Source organism: Vulpes vulpes, chromosome 4 (genome assembly GCF_048418805.1).
Source record: "Vulpes vulpes isolate BD-2025 chromosome 4, VulVul3, whole genome shotgun sequence".
NCBI classification, from domain to species: Eukaryota; Metazoa; Chordata; class Mammalia; order Carnivora; family Canidae; genus Vulpes; species Vulpes vulpes.
Window position 1 is genome coordinate 129,210,246 of NC_132783.1, and position 22,986 is coordinate 129,233,231.

The window sequence follows — 22,986 nt, forward strand, 5'->3', positions numbered from 1 at the left end:
AGATGATTTAAATCTCATAGAGTTAAATTACAAACTAAGTAATTTCTATTTCCAACAGGAATCATTATATCTTTGGAATTTTGCAAAGCGTTAATGAGTTTTAGAGAAATTATTATATTTCTTATTCACTTTATTCCCAGCAGTTAGCACAATACCTGGCATATGGTACTTGCTAAATAAACAATTGGTGAATGAATAAATGAATATGTAATCATAAATAAGTGATTAGCAAAAGCGCATTCATTTGTCATTGTCCCCATTCAGGGCATGAAAGATACTCACTTCCAAGTCTCAACTCGGAGCACTGATCCATTGCTTTCTGATTGGTTGGGCGTCCACTCTGACTAGGTGGCTTCTTTGCCTTGTGGGTTATTAAATGGCAATGTGTGAAAGTGCAAAGCCTGCTAATCTGAGTCAGAAAATGTAGGATCTGGTTGTTCACATGCATAAAGGAAATCTTCACTAAACCTACGACAAATTAGGCTCTGTACTAGGCACATCGAACACATTCTAGAACCTAACTCATGAAACTCCAAAATGTAAATGATTTATCCCCATTTTACACATGAAAAAAACAAACAAACAAACGAACAAACAAAAACAGTTCACAAAGATTAAGAAACTTGACCAAAGTCACAGATGTAGGAGGCAAGATTGAAAAATTACTTTGACTCCAAAATCTACCACCGGTAGCAATACTAACAATATGACAAGAGTTTTGCAAATTGCCCTGGAGGAACAGAAGAAAATGGCAAGAAAAGCTCTAGCCCAGCCTTGGTTTGGTTCAAATTCCAGATCAGCTACTCTACTTCCTCTTGCTTAGTCTCCTCGTTGGGAAGATGGTCATGGAGTAAGATCTACTTCAAAGGGATGTTAAAAGGAATAAAAGTGTAATTATTTCTAAGCACTTGAAATAATAGTTGGCATGTAGTAAAGCTATATCAATGTTAAAGCTTTTTAAAAATCATGAAATAGGGGTACTTGGGTGGCTCAGTCGGTTAACCATCTACTTTGGGATCAGATCATGATCCCTGGGGGTCCTGGGATTGAGCCCATCATCAGGCTCCTGGCTAGTGGTTCTCCCTCTCCTTCTGACCCTCTCCCCTGCTTGTGCTCTATCTCTCTCTCTAAAATAAATAAATTTTAATGATGCCTGAGTGGCTCCTCAGTTGAGTGCCTGCCTTTGGCCCAGGGCGTGATCCCGGATTCCTAGGATCTAGTTCCACATTGGGCTCCCTGCTTCTCCCTCTGCCTGTGTCTCTGCCTCTCTCTCTCTCTCTATCTCTCATGAATAAATAAAATCTTAAAAAATAATAATAAATAAAAATTTTTAAATTTTTTAAAAATTAAAATTATGAAATAGTTTACCAATCACTATATTTTTTTTACGTTTGTGTGTCATTACAGAAGACACAGGTTTTATGAACAATTGAAAGGTTATTCACTGAAAACAATTTCATTGATTTGAACACCACCAAGCCAAAGTTAGTTGATAATTTCATCAGGGTTTGGCAGAAGCTTGTGTACAGCCTACTGTGAAGAAATTACCTGTGCAAAATATGAGTGTGAACAAGAGGGCAGGATTTAACAAACCAATACCAACAACTTTTTAAAGAACTGTGAGCAAAAGAAAGTGTACGTAAGTTATTTCTGGAGTCCATTCCCTCTGCAAAGCATACTGCTGCTGACTGCGGCCTGTGCCTTGGACAGGCTTGGGTCCCGAAAGGTGCCACTCTCTCTAAGACTCTGTGCCTTTGCTGCCGCTGCCCCCCCCCCCCACCCCCGCCGCAGCTGAGTGGTGTGCTTACCAGGACTCAGCTATAAGGGTTCCCAGTTGTTATTTTGATCACATGATCTTTCCTTTTGTCAATGGATGAAATACAAGTACAAGAAAGGGGATCCCTGGGTGGCTCAGCGGTTTAGCCTTTGGCCCAGGGCGCGATCCTGGAGTCTCAGGATCGAGTCCCGTGTCAGGCTCCTGGCATGCAGCCTGCTTCTCCCTCTGCCTCTGTCTCTGTCTGCCTCTCTCTCTCTCTATGTCTATCATGAACAAATAAATAAATAAATCTTAAAAAAAAATAAGTACAAGAAAAAGTTGTTTTTGTAAAAGCTAGATTGACTGCTTTGGGCTAACTCAATAAAGGTGATTCTAAGCAACATTGCTGCAACTCTAAAAGACTGGAAAATCTAGAAGCATTCTGCACTCACATAACACCCAATTGTTGCAGTTTATGCTTGCAGGATGACCAAAAACTCCAGTGTGCCCATGCTAAAAAATGAATAAATAAATAAATAAAAATAAAATAAAAAGCTTTACCCCTGCTTCCCATCATTGTCAAATCAATCTTCCATAGCTATCTTTTAAGTGAAAATAAAATGTATCTATATTTAAATTGTCCCCTTAACTGATTCTTTCAATTAACTAACCAAGGCAAATTGGACTGGATAGGAGAGTTTCTACTGTAATTATATGAAAATAGTTATTCCTGATAACAACTGAGTTTTATTGTTTCTTTAAAACAAAGTTATGGTCATTACTTTAAAATATGAGCAGAATGAGGCTTCTAGGATATGGCTCAGGTCTATAATGTTTTCTACGTATGTGTGTTTTAGACATAGTCATTTATTGCCTGTTATCTACATCAAACAGAGAATCTATTGGTTGATAACTCAATTGTCTCAGGATTACTTACAATCAGAGTAAGACCCCCATACCCATCTGAGGCTAACTGCCCTCAGCTTGCTCTAACAGCCAGCATATGTTTTAAGCACTATAATAGCCCCATCTTTGTTGGTGTTTGGGATTGAATCAAGTTATCTGCCAGAAAACAATACACTTTCAGCAACAAAAGACAATGTTAATGAATAAAGACACCATAGGGGGAGTATACAAAAGACAGCAGCAGAGCTGCTGACCTCTACTACTTGAAGGCTTAGAGCTGACCAGAATTCCAGTATGATATGGCCCTCACTTGTTTTATAAATAAAGCTTTGTTAAAACACAGTCACATACATTTCTCTATATATTGCCTATGGCTATATTTGCTTTATAATACCAGGCTGGGTAGTTGCAATATAGACCCAACAACAACAACAACCCTAAATATTTACTATTTAATCCTTTACAGAAAAAGTTTTCTAATCTGGTTCTTAAGGATCAATTCTTGACTAGGCAGTGCTCTACAAGGTATGACGGTAACTGTGTTTTCTAAAGATGTTCTGGAATTTTGCCATCATGGATTAATTCCTCAAGGTTATCCCCAATAATGAGAGACAAGCCAAGTGATTAAGCCACTGACACTGTTTCATGACACAAATTTCTCCTCAATTTCCCCTTCAGGGTGCCTCCTGGAAGGATTCACTCAAGAGCATGCTACGAAGACAATTCCAGATGGACATTCTGATCCCGTACAAAGTTACTCTTTTCTCTGCCTTGATACCCCTTATCTACCTCCCTGTGGGTCCCAGTGGCTTAGAAAAGGGCGCCTTTCACAGATACTATAGTTTGGAGCTAACCAGGAGGAGCCAAGAAGGCAGCTTGGGCCATGACTTGACAAGCAGGAGCAAACTTTTTACAGGTCATTTGTTTTTCTGGATATGGCACTGTCTTTTTTTTTTTTTTTTAAACTATTTTTTTTTAATTTTTATTTATTTATGATAGTCATACAGAGAGAGAGAGAGAGGCAGAGACACAGGCAGAGGGAGAAGCAGGCTCCATGCACCAGGAGCCTGATGTGGGATTCGATCCCGGGTCTCCAGGATCGCGCCCTGGGCCAAAGGCAGGCGCCAAACCGCTGCGCCACCCAGGGATCCCGATATGGCACTGTCTTAAGCATGACTTGAGGGCTCATTACCTCTAAATATACAAGCAAAACCACTTTTGAAGGGAAGTAAGAGATAGTCAATGGAAACAGAAGTTGTACATGAGTCTCTGCCTACCCCTGTGGTCATGGAGGCGGTGGGTCTAGCAGACAAAGCCTTGTGCCACAGGTCAAAAGATTTGGGTCCTAGTGCTCATTCTGCCACTAACGAGATGCATGACCCTATGCAAGTGACTTATCTTCACTAGACAGGGTTAGACGTTGGTCCCTTCTTGTGCTAAAAGTCAGGGTTTCTATGATGCCAGTCAGTGCTTAGTATCTAGCAAGCACTATATAAATGTTAGCAATTGCTACGTTTTGTGAAGGCACAATGCATGCCTTTGAAGGTAAAAGAGGATTTATCCCCATTGTAACAATCAACAACCTAGAAGCAAATTCTAAACAACAGAGCACACCCAGAAGCAATGAAGACTCTAACTCCTTTTGCCTTCTCAATTAGCATAGGTTTTGTTTTGTTTTTTGGGGTTTTTCTTGTTTTTGTTTTTATTGGTGGTTATGGGGGGGGGTGTTCTCTGATCTAAAAATGAAGTGCAGTCACCCTTCCTGAATACTTCCAACTGAAGAACTGATTGAATCATAAGCCTATATTTTATGTAGCAGTGTAGAGATGCCCCCTCCCTGCCTCCCAAAAATCATAGTACAGATTAGGGCTAAGATTTTGAGTTTTTAAACATCTCCTGCTTTCTCATAATGTATATGAACCTCTTGTGGGGGGCAGGGAAGGGGGTGTCAGTCATGAGTTTCCAAATAAAATTCATCAGTTATGGGTGTAGAAGAATTGTTAGTATCCACCATAATTCCTCCAGCCTCACCACGTCAGAGCTGGCCAGCCCACGTCCAGCTCCCAATCTCTGCAACTTTTTGCCAGAGAGTTTCTCAGAAGACACAGAAATCTGCTCTGCCCACCAGCCTGGCAGGCTGGAAGTGTTGGGGGAATGAGCGCCCTCCTGGCAGCTGCCCTTCCCCAGTGACTATAAAATTGGTGTGAACATCCCCACTCCTTCACCTCCCTCAGGGAGGACAGCTCTGAACCACGTGTTCTGTAACATTGCCTTGGGTTTCTCCTGAGATTAAGCTCTATCATCCACAGTGTGTAACCCACTCAACAAGAAAACCTTCAGGCACTGCCTGCCTTCTCAGTGAACTCCCTGTCTCACTCCCCTAAGCTCCCATTTTCTGTTTATGTTTTGTTCAGTTTATCTCTCAAATAAACTATTTTTATTCAAATTTGTTTTAGTCTGTTACTGGGGAATCCAAACCAAGACAATGGATGTAACCTAATTAAGTCCTTTAAATTTGAATAATAAGCATTTTCAACTCTAATCTAAGAGTTCATCTCTAAGATATTCATAGCCAAGGAATCAGAATGGAGTCTAAAAAAATATCAAAAGCCTAAAAAAAAAGCAACAAACCTAACTGAAGTGGGAGAAAGTCCGAGCTTCCCATGGCCTCTTCCCTTGAGGTCAAATTCATGGAGTTACAAGGGCTTAGTTTTGGTTCACGGTGACTTTCTCAAGAAATGAAGAACTATCTTCCCTTCATTTGATATGTGTTCTAGAAAGTTCTGGGTTTCCAGGACTTCTATTAGGAGTCCTGGATATCACTGAGATCATTTCTCAACTCTACACAGCGGTGGATAGGTTGGTCTCAATGTGCTCTTATCCTAAGCGGCCAGCAGATCTGGGCCCAGAGAACAAGCTCATCGTCAAAAGCTCAAGGTTCCTGTTGTTCTTGTCATGAATTTACAACCGGCATCCTTAAGCTATATCAGACCTGATCCTCAGAGAGTCCTGAACGCAAGGTAAACATAAATCAAAACCTTATAGTTATGCCGAAGGAGGAAAATTGTAGAAATAGGCCATGTATTACAAAGTAGTAGCACCAAAGGTATCAATCAAGGTCCCAGCAGGAAGAAGAATTTGCTTAATTAAAAAAGGTTTTAATTAAAAGACTTCTTACAGAGGTATGAGCTGCTTTAAGGGACAGTGAGGGATATTGAAGGCAATCCAGAGATCAGCACTGGTAAGATGTTGCCACTACCCCCAGGGCAGAAAGAGCGAGTGGAGAAAACCAGATTATGTTACTGGAGTAGGCCTGAGTTGGAAGCCTTGGAAGGGCAGGAGCAGAGATCATAGAGAAAGACAGTGGTAAAGCAGGAGGAATCAGGGAAGGAATACACTAGCTTCTCTCCTCTGCTCCCTTTGACCTTCCAGTCTCCCATTGGCTGAACCTACAAGAAGCCAAGGGCACAGCAATCTGAGTGATCCCGCAAGGCGGCCAAGGAGGCAAGGTGCAGGGCAGAGAAGAGAGGGAGTAAGTATGGGGTGAGGTGCAGGACAAAGGTAAGAAAACCCTATGGGCAGGTGGTACAGAGCTGAAGATGTTGGAATCTTGGCCTTCACAGGTAAAACTTTGCAGTCATTTCATGTGCTTCCTTAATACTCAGTTCACCATTTCCATCCCTTTATTATGAAAATATTCAAACATACAAAAAGTAAAAGGGTTTTAGAGTAAACGCACATCTACTCTCCACATGGGTTCTATCACTGGCATTTTACTACTTGCTTTATCATGTGTTGTATATGTACCTAGCCCTGTCTCCATCCATCAGGAAATCTATTTTTTATGTATTTCAAAGTAACATCAGGACACTTGTCCCTAAATATTTCAGCAGCAAATCATTTACTGAGTTCAACTTTAATTGCTATTATAATGCAGCTTATTTTCAGCTCTTCTCTCTATATACACAGATACATATTATATATGTAATATATACAGTCCATCGGTGAGTGAGTCAGTCAACTGGTTGCTTTCAGTTGGGTTGCCCAGGACATTCATTTCATCAAGAATGCCAGTCCGTACAAAACAAAGACTGGAGAAACCTTTGCAAACACTCCAGCTTGTGGTTGCTTTACCTTCCAGGGATTACAGAATTGATCTTTGTAAGCAAGCCAGGGGTCAGCGCAATAAAACTGAGGAGGAATGTCGGAGAACTTGAGTACTGTTTTCCTCCCGACCTCACAGTCAGATCTCATTACGAGAGAGGGACTGGCTTCATCCCTTCTTATGCAACCTGACCTTTTCAATCATATGGCCAGTGCCATTGCCCACACAGCCTCATTTTCCTTTGGTTTTAAAGACAGATGGGGGAAGGAGGGGAATTGAACATTAGACTGTTAACTCCTCCTCCCCCACTATCTTTTGATGTACGAGTAAAGGGTATTACTGCCTTTGCTTCATAACCTCCCAAGACATGATAAAACACAGATCTGAGGCAACCCTGCATGTTACTTCAAACCCTATGTGTTCTTCACATATTGAAAATGACACATCTCACAGTATGGACTCGATCGGACGCTCCTTATAAACCTACAATTCCAATAGCCTTTGGTAGCACATATGTAGGACGTAAATTACAATACTGCTGCGGCCTGAGTCCTGAGAGATTTCCTTCTCTAAATCACACCACAGTGTGGGTTTTCAAATGTCTGCTCAGGTGGAGCAAAAGTGTTGGCACATCGAAGCAACACCTTTCCTGTATTGTGCTGGAGGGAGGAAATGAATTCGGGAGCTGGGAGCAGAATCAAATTAATCATATGATCTTAAAACATATTTGCCCACAACAAGGCCATCACTTTCCATTCCATAGCTGCCTAGGGAAGGTCAGCTGCATGCAAACCACTCCACCAGGCAATGGAGGGGACCCACAGGTGAAGACGTCATAGTGCTTTCCTTGACAAAGCTACAAATCTAATCGAAGGCATGAGTCAGGCAAACCAATAACACAATACAAGGGAGAATGGGAGAAATCACAAATGGGGCTCCTGGCCGGGAGGGCACATGAAGACTTCACAGAACAGGGGGCAATTGAGCCATGCTTTGAAGGGTCATTGCATTTCCCTGGGCAGAGATGAGGGAAGGATATTCCAAGGGGGCAGGTCAACATGCCCACAGACTCATATTGGGAAAGTGAAGAGGCAGTCTACGGAATAGCAAATAATCTAGTTTGGTTGGAATACAGGTTGTGTATTCAGTGAGAAGACAGGAAAAGTAAGTTGGAGCCATATTGTGACAGACCTGGGAAGCTCAGCTTTAGAGCTGGGAAGGCAGCAGGAGCCATAAAAGAATATTAAACACAAGAGCGACAGGATTAGAACTGCATTTTAGGAAGATTATTCCAACGGAGAGTATGGTTGACTCAAAATGGGGAGAGAATACACATCATAGAAATAGCACCTTTTATATTTATGCTCTTAATACCACAGTAAAGAAGGGAGCTAAGGAAATTTCTTTATATTCTGACTGCAAATAACCTCCTTTTGGGTAAGGAACCATACAGCTGATACAGGAAAATCTGTTACTACTACAGTGGCTATATATAATCTTGATATATGATCTTGATTCTTTCTTCTTAGTTTTACACAAATGAATGTTGGCTATTTTTATTAAACTCTAAGGCTGATTCCAGATCTTTCATCAATAACATGAACTTTATGGCCAATCTAGATACCAAAAGTCACCATCTAACAATATAAACTCCAAAAATCTATAATATAAAATTAAGGAAATGAAATTATTTTCAATTCCATTTTCATGGGAACCTAAACTCAATTATACATTTGTGTCAATGTTGTCTATATTTGAGACTATTTCAAGTATGAAAAAGCTACCATCTCTACCACTATATAAACTCTATAAACCATAATGAATCTAATTAATATAGACTAACTTTGGAGTACAATTATTACCAAATGTTTAAGTGCTTTCCTAGGTGCATTTCTGGAAATCATATTATCTCATTTATTTATCACACAAAATCTATGTGATAAGTATTACAAGTCTTAACTTTCAGAGGGAAATCTAAGGCATAAAGAGATTAAGTATTCTATCTGGGGTGAGACAGCCAAAAATTTTCAAACTAAGATTCAAACCCAGTTCTGTTTATTGGATTCTTGCTACAATTCCTCCAAGTTAAAGAGATGTGTGTTGTGTGTAGGTTGTGACCAGAGCCCATCAATTACTTTCAAGTAGCTATCAGCAGAATGCTTCTTTTTTTCAAATTAATGATGTATTTGTTTAACTGTACTAATTAGGAACTCCTAGAATATCAAAGAGATGTTTAGGAAACCAACAGAAAGCCTTGAGACTTGAATGATAAACCTTAAATTTGCCAAACTGAAGGTCTAGCAAACCTCATTTGCCACTAAAGAAGATGGCTAAATAGTAGAGGAATGGAAAGTTTCAAGGCCCTGATGAGTCCTCTGGGTGGTCCCTGGGACTCCAAAAGGGTCTTCTTTCTATAGGAGACATCTAGGGGGATTCTGGAGCTGTCCTCCAGCAACTACAGCTGCTTCTCAATTGCAAACAGCCCCTCAGTTGACATGTACTTTGCAAAATGCACACTAACCAGCCATGCGTATGAATGAAAGCAGTACCAGTTCATTCTACGTAGTGTCCTACGACAGGCATGGAGCCTCCATAAGTAAAGAGTGGCAAATCTTGTTGGTAAGTTTCCTCCCGCCCACAATGCTAGACTCAGGTATGTTGCAGTGATCATGATCTTAGCCATTAGCCACAGGAACACCTCTGGATTGATGGGAAACAACAAGGGCTAGGGATTGGACAACTTAAGTTCATGTCCTGGCTCTGCCTACTTCCTCTTTGCTAAGTCATCTGCTCCTGACTTCCCAGTAGGGTGAGGGTTACAAGATCAAATGAGATAATTTCTATGAAGGTGTTTTGAGATATACAGTGGTTTAACCCAATGTATCAATTTACTTTTGTTGGGATCAGTCCACACCATCTTCAGCCCCTATCAAAGCAGGCTGTGGTGTCTAAAAACTGATTTTTATATTTTAAGAGGCATATCTCACTGAATATATTATCCTACCATGAATAGTCCTTTTTGTTATGGGACACAAATAGAAGGAGCTTCCAGAAAACTATAGGGAAAATAACTGGAGTTCTAGCTGATGCGCCTTAGGAATTCACTCTATCTAACCAACTGGATAGTTATTTTACTTTTTAAAAGGGATTAATTTTACCTTTTTGTTAAATGGAGCAAATAAGTAGCAACAGATAGCATGTATTCACATAATCATATACATATTTTTGCATCCTGCTGCAAACCAATCTAAGTCAATTTGACTGCTCAGTTTTCAGGATCTTTTGTTAAATTATGATTGTTTCCAACACATGAAGAGGTGGCAACTATCTGCTTTTCAACCAGGTTGTACACTATAATGAATGCAAATTCTAGACCAAATTCTGCACTCACACAAATATTCATTGGCAAAAGGTCACAAAAATTCTCATAAACTTACTCTTTTAACATCCCTTGTCTATGGGTTTAGGAATTCCAAAGCACTCCATCAGAAACTACCCACCACATCTGGTCACTTTCTTCCTGTGTACATAAGCAAACTACGTTTCCTGGCCTCCTGACCATTAGGTTGGGCCCATGTGACCATGTTCTGGCCCAGCAAAGAAAAATTTCTCATGCTAGTTTTCTTTCTCTTTATCTTCCATGACATCTTGGAAGCCCATTTTAAAGAGGATGGTATTACAAGATAGAGGTTGCAAAGAATGACTCAAGCTTTCAAGTCATCATTTGAAGGAGAGCAGTCTAAGAGAGCTGCCCAACAAGGAATATTCACTCTGACTTAGAATCAATGAAAAATAAATTTCATGTCAAGCTCCTTAGATTTGGAGTTGTTTGTTATAGCAGCCAGACCTTGCTGAGGCCAATACATCAATATTCTAATGGCAGAGACAGCAAATCAGTTAGGGGGAACAGGCAAATGAGTCCACTATTGATCAAAATGCAGAAGTGAGTGGAGCTTGAGCCTAACTCCAAAGCAGCTTGACTGTTGGATTCACTGGTTCTTATTCTTTGTCTACACCAAAATAGAGGGATATTACTCACATATCTCACCAATGAAAACTTTATTTCTAACAGCGCTTCTGCTAATTAAAAACCATCTAGCCTGGATGTATGCTAACATTTATTTTCATTTATTTTCCAAGCCACCTCTCAGAGTGGACTTTACAGTGTACATTCAACGGGTAGCTAACTAGCTCTGGAATGTGGATTTCTGGCTAGCACAGAGATAAAGCTCATAATATTTGACCACTGCTATGGCACAGTTACTGAGAGATTAAAATGGATGTAAACTCGTACACAGGAATGGTACCTTCTATGCTGGATTACTTCGAGTGTTAATTGAGTACCCTTAGGGTAGAGACTAAAGTAATTTACACAATGACTGTTTATACTGAAGTATTTTAAAAATAAATTACAAGCAATATAACAGGCATCTAATTCACAGCCATCATCCATTTTATTTATTTCTCTGCTCACTCTAAGAATTACGAGCAAAGGATCATGGGACCTATTCCTAAGTGTAAAATTAGATCGATAAAATTAGCCATCTGTCCAAGGAAGGCTCTAAACTCAGGTTGTATTTAAGTATTATGTTTCCAATTGCCCAGATGTTACAGAAAAGTGCCTGCTGATACAACTCCTTTTGCACAATGTAAACCATTAACTGGCTAATATAAACTTATTGCACCAAGAAAAATAAATAGCATTAACATTGCATTAAATCTGATTCGGGATCTTGGGTGCCCTGTCAGCAAACACAAGTGTTAAGATTTAAATTGCTCGGGATTTGCGGAGTCAGAGGAAGAAAGAATCTTCAAGTGTCTTTAGGGGAGTGAGGAGGAAGGGACTGGGAATGAGATGAAAGCTTCAGGAGGCATATTCTTGGTTGGTCTGGTTGGTTATGGTAATAGTAGTCACCATGATTACTGTTGAATGATAATATCCTATCTTTGTGTAGTGCTTCAGCTCTTTCAAGCACTAGCCTGTTTTATTTCCTTTGATTCTTAAAATAAGCTGGTGGGGTTATCTGGGACAAGTGGGGGGTTTCACAGCTGAGGAAATGCAAGAATCCTTAAGGAAAGAAGAGCCAATGGCCTCTAACATTCCACGTCACTGGTAGTGGCTCATCAATTACTCCAATATACTGATCAATCAAACCTGAATCATTTCTTAGCTCTCAAGCTTCACGGAGATTTCCACCGACTCCCAGTCATGCATCAGTCTGGGTAATTCGCTTTCAGGAACAGCTGCTCCCCTTCCACCACCACACCCTGCAAAACCTCCCCAAGACAATTACCAGGCAAAAATTGTCCACCACCTTTGGGGGTACTCTTTCCCCAGGGAATCCATTCCAGCAAGTGGAAACCACATTTTTCAAACCAAAAATCAAGGCATGTGGTCAATCAGAGTGTCCTTCTGACTTGCCAATTAATTTACCTGAAAACTTTTATGACTCCGTACAAATTAAATCATGTTATTAATTATACATTAATATGTATGGAAAAGGAACACAAAATCCTAAGTGTCTGTGTTTTTTGTCATGTCTGGAACATATCCTTTCAGTCACGCACATTCACTGTTATTTTCTTCTGTCTAGATTAAACAATCCCAGTTCCATAAACATTGCTTTCCAGCCTCAGGCTTCTGTGCCTTTGAAATGGCTTTGGTACATGTCAGGGGTGCCTGGGTGGCTCGGTCAGGTTAGTGTCTGCCTTTGGCTCAGATCATGATTCCTGCGTCCTGCGATTGAGCCCCATATTGGGCTCCCTGCTCAGTGGGGAGTCTGCTTCTCTCTCTCCCTCTAACCCCTCCCCACTTGTTCTCGCTCTTCAAATAAATAAATATTTTTTAAAAAACAAAACTAACTAACTAAATACTGTGGCACATGTCTTGCCCCACTTAATCCTGTGGCAACCTTACATGGCAGGTTCTTTCCTCATCCCATTTTTACAGATGAGGACGTGGAGACCACAGAGCTAACATAACTTGCCTTACATCATCAAGGCACTAAATAAAAACAGTGTCAGAACTTGAACCCAAATCTGTCAAATATTAAAGTCTGTGCTCTCACCCAAGAAGAAACCAGACTTGGAGGCTGAATGAACAGATGGGGGGTGGGAGGGTAGAGTGGGTCTGAGGGAAATGAGGGCGGAGGATTGGTTTTACACAGTTCCACGAGGCTGCCTGTTAGTGCTGCTGCAGGCTTTCCCTCCTTTGTGCGGCCATCTCTCAATGAACAGGTTGGGCAGGGTGGTGGTGGGGGGGTGGAGTGGAGGAGGAGGAGGGCTTGCCCAGAAGAGGTGTCATTCAGCCACCTTCAGAAGATCACAGGTCCCAATTCCAACCTTTGGAAGACCTGGGGAGCCTAACATTACAATACAGTTCCAGAGCTATGAGTTGCTGTTGCCCACCCCACGTGGTGTGGACAAAGGAAGCAAGGGAAGACTGTAGGTGTCCCACAGAGTATCTGAGAAGGTCGGGAGGAGAGGGAGGCTGACAGGAGCCTAAACTCTCTTTGGTCAAAGTGTAGACTGCAAATCACCTCATCAAGTCCCTGAGTTCTTATTAGAAAGGCAGGTACGCCTATGACATACTCCAAGAACTTTCATCCCCTTGAAAGTTCAGGAATTACTTGCCTGGGTCAGAGGCCTGAGATCCCCTGTAGTCAGATCTGCTCTGAACCAGCTCTGAAAAGTATGTCCTCTGCTGGCAGCTATTTTACTTGACTTTCACCTGTGTCCCCAGCTCCCCCATCCCCTCCCCCAACCATGTGAGATTGGTGGTGGTGGGGGGGTGTCTAAGAGGCAAACATATTTCAGTTCATTTCAGGAGGCTGAAGCCAGACTCGGGTCTTTCTTCAAAAGGGGAGTGGAATCAAAGCTGGGCTTGGGGGTTTCGGCTACAAATGGCCATTTAGGCTCTCTAGTATCTTTTCCTCTTTTCTATCCCTGAAAATAGCAGGAACACTTCCAATATCTGCAGTTTGACATGCTGTGACCAAAATAAGTGGCAAGAGTCCTGACCAGCTCCAGAGCTTTTCTGCTGCAACCATAACATCACATCATTCATTGAATCGATTGGGAGAAACCCATCTTTCTGGCTGAGTGGGTGAGGTGGGAAGATGCAGGATATCCACAGGACCACCCTGTGAAAGTTGAGGTCCCACTGTAGTCTCTCAGACACCAGAGTCTCTGTCTTCCAGACATCTAGCTCTGCAGCACTGGGTCACTTTGAGCTAGACAGATGGACAACTACTCCCAAAAGAATTCTAAGGTTATTAAAGTCCTTGGGCTCAGGGTAAGAAACACAAAGCAAAAAAAACAAAAAACAAAAAAAACAAAAAAACAAAAAAACAAAAAAAACCACCACTCAGCTCCTTGCTGGCCAAGTCACTCTTCCATGAGAAAGAATTCTGAGAAACAAGTACTGCCTCATGTTATACAACATTTACCCCCGACCATTACCTCTCTGTCCTTCTACCTCACAGAGAATCCAAGGAGACAGAGAGAGAGAGAGAGAGAGAGAGAGAGAGAGAGGAGAGGGAGGCTTCTTTTAGGGATTAGATACGCTATAGAAACAAACAGGAAGGTTGGAGAGCTGATGAAATGGAGTAGAGAAAATATTTCTGCTACATTGTTTGGACTGCATGGACACCAGTAGTTAGGTGCTGGGGATATATATATATATGGCCCTCATGGAGGGATATATGTATGGCCTTTATGAGCTCCAGTGTTCCCCAAGAAGCAAGACAATCTGGATCGTGCTGTAGTACTTCGGGTTGGAAAGGGAGAAGGAGGCACATACAAAAGAGATGAGCCCCCCAAAATACATGCTTTGGGAAGAGGATGTACATGAGAGCTGTGAGGACATAACCAAGGCCCTTGTGACCAGCACGTTGTTCAGGTTGCCACATAGGAAGCAGAACAGGAGGGCCAATGAGCCTTACTATAGCAACAGCAGAGGCCACCTTGAGGCTCATGGATTCACCACCATCAACGAGCAAGATACACTGCCCGCCAGCTAACTCTGCTCTTCCAGACTTCTGTTTTTTTCTATCTGGGTTTCTCTGGATCTTCCTCCTAGTCCAGTTTTATGGGTAAGGAAGTGCTGAGGGAGTGGAAAGGAAAAGATTAGAAACTTACATCTCCCTAAAGATGGTTGTGGAATCCCAGCTCTTCTAGGGAAGACCTACAGTTCCCAACCCTGACCTGGCCTGGTCTCACAGCCCCCACGCAAACTGGAAAGACAGGAGGGAAGGCAGGGCCCTCATGCTGTCCTCCAGCCCCTCTCTCTGTGCCAGAGAGTGAAGGAACACCACGAAGTTACCAATCTGCCTGGGGAGCGTGTGTGTGGCTGGAAGTGTGCTGGTTCCAGCACGTGTGTCTGGATTCCTGCTTCCAGTTTCCTGCTTCATCAGACACATGGCAGTCTTACCCCTGCTTCCTGGGGAGATCTGAATAAGGGAGAAGTAACCACTCAGGAGGGCCTGGGTACTAGCTCTGATGTTAAGTTGGACAAGTCTCTTAATCGCCCTCAGCTCCGTTGTCAGATGAGGCCTTTTCACTTCCTTCCAAGTCTCTGATTCTAATTTGTAATCTGAAAAGGAATGAAGGATATGCGATGTTTCCATGCCATGAAGACCCCGGGTGATGATGGTGTCCTCTACCCTACCTATTTTCAGAAGCCCCTTTTTCTACCTCCAGGTACTTGGATGGATCCTCTGGCCTTCACAAGACTTAGCACCCAGGAGTTCAACAAGAGAAAGGAAGCGGTTCATCAACCTATAAGGTTACACCCCCTAATTCTTATAGATGAGGTCAGTAGACAATGGCTTCCAGAACTCCATCTCAGTATCATTCACACTCTGTTATCTTTGAAGACCTGGGCACGATCTCCTGTACCAACATTTAACGGCATGGAACAGGCTCTGCACACACAGCAGCAGGGATAATGCCCTCCACCTGGCTCTTCCACGGGAGCTCCCCTGCTCAGCCAGGAGGGAGATGCCCTCCAGGACAGGTCTGCAGATCTCTGCTAATAGGACCACTAAGGACTCCCTTCCTGGTCCTGAATATCATGGACCGAATCCCATTCCACCACTTACTAGTTATGTGACCTTGGAGGAGATATTTAATCTCTCAGAGTCACAATTTCATCTTCAGTTAAACAGGGGTAATAATAGTACCCATCTCAAAGAGCTGCCGGGTTGATTAAATATCAGTATGTGCCAAGTTTTTAGGGCAGTGTAGCAAGTACTTAATTAGAGTTCGTTATTATTATTTAATTTGACTTAAGAGCTGTCATTTCCTGTTAGTCTCAACGAATGCAGAGGATTCTTTATTAATGCTCAATGGCAGAAGATGAACTGTCTTGGGGTGGAGGGAAAGGTCGCCTATTTCGGACCCAAATTAAACTCATCATTGAAGCTGCTGGTTTTTTTTCCCACCAGAGCTAAGTGGGGATGGGGAATTTTCAGGCTGATTTTGAATCCAAGACTCCTCCATCTTTTAGGAGTGTTAGGAGACACATAGGATCATCCAAAGAAAACAGGACTGTTCCAGTACGCCTACATGGTGGCCAAACTACCTTCAAATATTGTTCACAAACCAATTTCTAGAGAAAACGAGGTACAAAGAAACTCCTATATGGATCCTAGCAGGATTTGCTGGTGTCTAGGGAAGATTATAAATTAGCTGGTTGCCATTCACATCAGAGCCAAGCAGGGCACATTCAGTTTTTAATCTGGACCAATTTTCCGGATCAAAAACTAGTCTTTCCAAAGGATGTAAATGAGCCCAGGAGGAAATTTTCCCCCTGAAGTTTATGAAGTAGCTGTCATTTTAATCTGAGCAGCTTTCCAACCTAAAAACCAGTGTCTGGATAAAATTATAAAGTAATGAAAAGCTCTTCTAGACTGAACCTAGTCCAAACACCCCTTCCACCTCAAATGTGATGTACTTAATATGCCAAAATATTTAAAAGGTAGAGTTTCCACTATCAAAACCCTATCCATGCTTCAGATAAAACCAAAGAGGCCAAGATGGCATATTCATGGCATGAGTATCAGAATGAGACCCTGGATGAACCAGGTCGAAAGTATTTTTAGGAGGGAAGCTACAAAAAATAAAAAAGGAAATATGGTGAACCATATGAGCAGTTTTATACAGTAGGCTTTTGTGAAATGCTTTTTTAAAATGGATTGAAATCTATCCTTAAAAGAATATTACATACACTGCTTAAGCTTAGGAACTGTAGATACAACCAGGCATCATTCAAAAATTGTGACTAAATGATTTTATGTGAATAAACCCACAAAATACAGTTGATCATGATGTGCTTCTCTTATGGAGGAAAAGTTAGAAAGAAGCCCTTCACTGAAATCCTTGAAGATGTGTCTATGCATGCATGTAAGAGAAACAATTTAATAGAATATTTCCTTGGAGTGCTGCTATCATCTCCAAAACGAACTGAACAGTGGCTATAGAACAGCTCATAATTTAAGTGTGTCGCAGATTATGATAATGACTAAATTTCAAGTCAGGTAGCAACAGATACAGCTTGAAGAGTGAGTGTGTCCCCCAGAGCTGGAAAGCAACAAGTCGTATTTCCAAATGAAGGTATCCTTGAGCAGTGAAAATATTTAAGCATCCATATGGGAACCTGCCAAGATTATTTTCCTCACCCTCTGATAAATTTCCCCTGGTTCGTCTCTTTCTTTTAGAATCGCTATTTGTGAAGATAAACTGTACTTTCTGCAGAGTTTTGCAGACTGCGTTCAAATAAAGTTGTATTGTTTTCCATTGTTCGTAAGACGTAATTAATCCCATAAGACAACCTCGCTTACAAAGTAAATTAAAAAACAAAACCAGAAAACAGGAAAAACACAGATTTTTCCAGAATTCAAAATACCAGTCTCAGCAAAGTAGGATGAAAAGCACTACTGGGGCAACGACGTTTAGAACTTCATTGTTTAGAACACTATGCTCTGAATAAGGTCACAGCCCAGACCAAATCAAAGTAGACAAAAATACATCAACAACTTTTACCTGTGTACCTAGAGGAAATGCAACGGACTGTGTTTCCGGGGCTCCCCAATTCTTTGTAATAAGCCTACACGGCACATCTTTGTTTAAATGGCCCAGCAAAGACAGACACGAGTGAAATTCACCTCCAGGGCACCCCTGTGGGCGAAAATGACCCCAGAGTGGAGAGCATCCACCCTGAAGAGCCGGAGCCACATCCCCACAGCCGCCGAGGCAGGACCAGGGATGGGCACGGGGACCTCCAGGCAAATCTTCACTCGGCAGGAAATGGCTGGGCTCTGGACAATATGAATTCAATAAAGATGTTTGGAGACGCCGGAGGAGCTGCTTGAGGTCTTCCGCACGGTTGCAGTCCTCAGTGATTGAGACCGCACGACGCGGGCCCCACTCTCCGCTCTCCGCGGTCAAGCGCGCAGCCCTCCACCTCTACTGTGTCTGGAAAAGGGATTATTCTTTTTAACAAACAAACGTCCCTGGAACCGCCTGAGCTGGGGGCAGGGCGAGGTTCGCGTCTGCTCTCCGCTCGGGCGAGGAGGAGCCCAGTCACCCCGCCGCGGGCGCGCGAGGGGCGGTGCGCCGCCGGCTGGGCGCCCCCGGGGACCGGGCCGGGCGCTCGGGGCCTGGGGACCCCCGCGCGCCCGGCGCCTTACCTGGCTTTCGGAGAGCTGCTCGGAGCGACGCTGCGCGGGGCCCGAGGCTGGAAGCCAGGAGCAAGAGCCGGAGCAGGACGCCTCGGATCAAATCCATCGCACCGCGGGCGCCTGCAAAGTTTCACCAAGTCCCGGGCGCGCGGGGAAAGGGCGTCTCCCGGGGGAGGGGGCGCGGCCCCGCGGGTCCCCGCGAGCCGGGAGCGGAGGCGCAGGGCTGAGGGCGCTGGCCCAGGACCCCCGGGGAGCGCGCCGAGGCAGGGCAGCTGCCGGGAGTGAAGTCGTCCTGGAGCCGCGGCGTCTTGGAGGTGGGGGGAGGCGGGGGCGGCGGAGGAAGCCGACGGGGAGGGCCCGGCTGGCCGTGGGAGGGAGGGAGGCTTGACCCGCCCGGGGATGGAATTACAATCGCGTGGGAGTGAGGGGGGCAGGCCCGGCGACCGCGGACTCCTCGCCCACCTCTGGGGCTGCCGGCCCGCTCATCGCGCTCCAGCGACCCCCGGCTCAGCCCTCCCCGCTGGCGACCCAGATGGGGACGCTAGAGGGGCCCGACCTCAGCCACTGAGAGGCGCAGGGCGCGAGTCAGGGGACGACAGTCCAGGACCCGCTGCGGTGGTCCTGAGCCCGGAATCCTGCGGCGCTGCCCCCTCCCCCGGCTCCACCCGCCTCCAGCCGCGCCCCCCGCCCAGGTCACCTCCACCCAGCTTGGGGACTTTTTCCTGACACCTCCAAAGGTCGCCCGGGTCTGTCCAGCGCACTTGGGCGGAGGGAGGGCGTCTGCGGTTCGCCAGCGGGGGAGGATAAGAGGAAGAGGGGGCGGGGCCGGCCGAGTCTGGGGCGCTAAGAAGATAAATGGGATTTAAGGCGCGCAGATGGAGAGCAGAGGCCCCGCCACTCCTCTAGAAACGCGGGGTGGAGATTAGGGCCCCGACGCGGGGGAGCGGGGACCCCGCCCTGCAGAGGAAGGCAACTTGAGACCCTCCAGGGGGAAGAGATGAAAGTCCAGGTTACGCGGGCGTCGGGGACATCAAGCCCCCTGGCGGGTGGAGAAGACCAGACCCGGACCCGGCACCCCGCCCCCCCCACCACCCCCGCTGAGCTGGGATTGGGGGCCAGGTGGGGTGCAGGTGCGAGGTCCTGGCCACTGATTCCGGGCTCTGGGTTCCCGGGTCAGCTCTCTTCTCCTCCGGATTTACTGCCCTAGGACTCCGTAAAATACGCCTTTGGTCGGGTGTCCTGGTGGCGCTTAGAGAAGGGAGACCCGGGATTCGTGCTGATTTTCAAGCCGGCGAGAAGGGAAAGCGGATACAATAAATAAACCAAGAGAGAAAAACCTAGAAGGCAACACAGGCTTGGCCGGCTCCTGGGGAAAGATCAAAGGCCCTAGGAAGTGCCCGCAGAGGGAGCCAGCGCTGGCTGGCTGGGAGGACCTTGCAACCGCCCCACCGCGCAGCCCAGCTGAGGTTCCTGGCCCTTCCTTGTTAACCTCTGGGAGAGCGGGAGGGAACAAGGTTCACTGACATCTCTCCCACTCCCGACCCCCCCAAGATTTCTCCTCCTCTTTTTAGGAATGAAGTAAGCCCTGGCTAGAGGGTTTGTACTGAGCCCCTTAACCTTGTTTGTTAGCAAAGCTTGAGAATATGGTCCCTTAGTATCTGGGTTCTTAGGTGTGCAATTGCCCATGATAAATCCAAGTCCACTCCAGCTGGAGTATCTGCAACTCTTAGCTGTGACACCAGAGCTTGTCCTTTTACACGGAGCTAGAGTAGACAAGTTGAACAGATGGTTCTCTTCACTTCCAAGGGGATACCAAGGCCGTGTTTGGAAGCCAGGCTATGTGACTGCCCCCAGGACTGCTAGTCTCAAAGTAGCAGAATCATAGACCCTTGGGACCCTCAGGACCCCCAGAAGGCATCTGGTCCCTTCCTACCTCCATTTCACACAGAAAACTACCTTCAGCACCTCTGGCAGATCATTCACCTGGGTTTAACCTCCACCTGGAACAAAGAGATCCTATCTTACCACCAGCCCAGAAGTTGTTGGATAGCTCCTTTTATGAAAAAGTTATTTTTTAACAATTTATTTAATTGAAAGAGAGAGCATGAGCAGGGGGGGTGGCAGAGGGAGAGAGAATTTCAAGCAGACTCTCCACAGAGCACAGAGCCGGAGGGTGGGCTCCATCCCAGGATCCTGAGACTGTGACTTGAGCCCAAACCAAGAATCCACCGCTCAACTGACTAGCCACCCCGCTGCCCCAGGAGAAAGTGGCGTTTTGTATCCGATCTAAGGTAGCAGCCAGAACCAAGCAAGTGTTACCATGAAGATACCTTCCGTGTTGGTTCTGCTCTTCCCCACTTAAAAATAATTCTCCCTGATGTAAAAGCTGGAAGTAATAATACCTGCTATAATGGCTGGCAATTATATTAACACCTACTATGTACCAGACCCTCTCTGAAATGCTTTAGAATCCCAATTAACAACCAGACCAGGTAGGTATTGTTATTAGTATTACTTCCATTCAACAGATGAGGCAACTAAAACATGAAAAAGTTAAGTAACTTACATTTTCAAGTTATTTTAACTGCACGATTCTCAAAGAAAATCATGCAGCTCCCAAGAGACAGAGCTTCGACTGAGTCCAGGTGGTCTGGTTCCAGAGTCCAGGCTTTTAAGGAGACAGAGGGAGAGCAGACACAGAAGTGGACCAAGGATCACAAAATCTTGGTGTTGGGCAGCCCGGGTGGCTCCTGGGTTTAGCGCCGCCCTTAGCCCAGGGTGTGATCCTGGAGACCCTGGTTCGAGACCTGCGTCAGGCTCCCTGCATGGAGCCTGCTTCTCCCTCTGCCTGTGTCTCTGCCTCTCTCTCTCTCTGTCTCTAATGAATAAATAAATAAAATCTTTTAAAAAACAAAAAACAAAAATCTTGGTGTTTAATCTCAGGCTCTTTTCTTTTTTTTTTTTTAATTTTTATTTATTTATGATAGTCACACACACAGAGAGAGAGAGAGAGGCAGAGACACAGGCAGAGGGAGAAGCAGGCTCCATGCACCGGGAGCCCGACATGGGATTTGATCCTGGGTCTCCAGGATCGTGCCCTGGGCCAAAGGCAGGCGCCAAACCACTGTGCCACCCAGGGATCCCAATCTCAGGCTCTTTTCAAGTATATCTTGATAAAATGAAGGGGCTGGATGAAATCATCAATAACTTCCAGATTTTGCTTTGTCTTTATCATCTGATGAATTGCACCATCTAATCCAAGCCATTTTTTTGCTCTAAACGTGCCTTCTAAAAGACTGGAACAAACTGTCCATTGCAAATTTTGCAAGCCCAAGATTCATTCTTCTTGCACATCCTTGACCTGTGCCCATATCACCTCTTCATCTCTGGCCCTGGGCTTCCCTTCGATCTTCCGCAGATGGCTGGAGGTGATTTGGAAAGCTGGCTTAGTTTCTTCACAGGCACCTCTTGTTTCTTCCTTATGGGATTACCTTCAATTATGTTATTATATTTTACTTTTGAGTTCACCTCCAAATGCTCTGGATCCTCAGCCCACTGAGATAAGCACTTACTTCCAGAGATCTGCTTGTTACAAATCTAGGGCATACCTTAGACTGAACTTCCTTCCTTCCTTTGAGAGTCAAATCACATCCCCCAAGGTTCCTTCTCGTACCAATTTGATAACCAGTTTATAACACTTATAAATCTGACTAAAGATAAATGGACACTTGCCTTTCACTTCCTTCCCGGGAGGAGGGGAAACAAAGAGGCCAGAGACTTTGAATGTTTCATTTTTAAAAATCTGTTCACATTCACCGGAGGTCTAAACTCAATTAATAAGGTCACCAGGGGAAGAGTGACCTGCCTGTTTTGCTCAACATCATAGAAGAGACTGACCTTTGTTTCGTGGAATGGATTTTGAAGGTGTTTAGCTGAAAGTAAAGGCAAAGTTACCAATGACAGAATGTTGAAGAGGTCCCTATGTGAGAGTGCAGAAAAGCCAGCAGTCAAGACTTGGCCTTGGATTTATTATTTTTTTTTGAAGGAAGTTATATGTACATATAAACTTTGAAATTCGCATCAGGCAGAGTGTATAGTGACAAATATGTTTCACCCCGTCTCTCCCAGAAGCAACCGCTGTTATCCGTTTTCTTGTGTGTCCTTCCAGAGATATTCTATGAACACACAAGCAAACACATACATATATACTTAACACAAACAGGAGAACCTTGTACATGCTTTTCAACCCAAAAATCTGCCCACATCAGCAAATAGAGATCTGCCTCCATCTTACTGACTGCTGAATAATATTCTGTGGTGTGGTGTGCAATTTATTTGTTCCTTCTTTGTTGTTTCTTATTGTGTCATTATGGACCATACTGCTGGACATGACCTTGAATAACAGTTTGCACATCTCATAACAGACTGTGGGGTACACTTCTAGACTGTGCATTGCTCAGAAGAATGGTAAATTTGCCTTTTCAATTTGATGATTTGGCCAAATTTCCTCCCTAGGAGAATATTCAAATTTGCACTCC

General features: G+C 44.3%; 1 protein-coding gene across 2 annotated transcripts in view; it reads right to left on the reverse strand.

The window, feature by feature from the left end:
- The window catches only part of EGFLAM (EGF like, fibronectin type III and laminin G domains), a 178,866-nt gene extending 159,691 nt beyond the window's left edge, over positions 1 to 19,175 (reverse strand). Inside the window, exon 1 of one of the 2 annotated variants that reach the window (XM_026016715.2) lies at positions 18,458 to 19,175. In XM_026016715.2, coding sequence (XP_025872500.1) covers positions 18,458 to 18,554 — 97 coding nt within the window. In that variant the 5' untranslated portion in view covers positions 18,555 to 19,175. The remainder of the gene's footprint in view (positions 1 to 18,457) is intronic. The other variant, XM_026016714.2, reaches the window with a different exon arrangement.
- Positions 19,176 to 22,986: the final 3,811 nt, after the last annotated feature.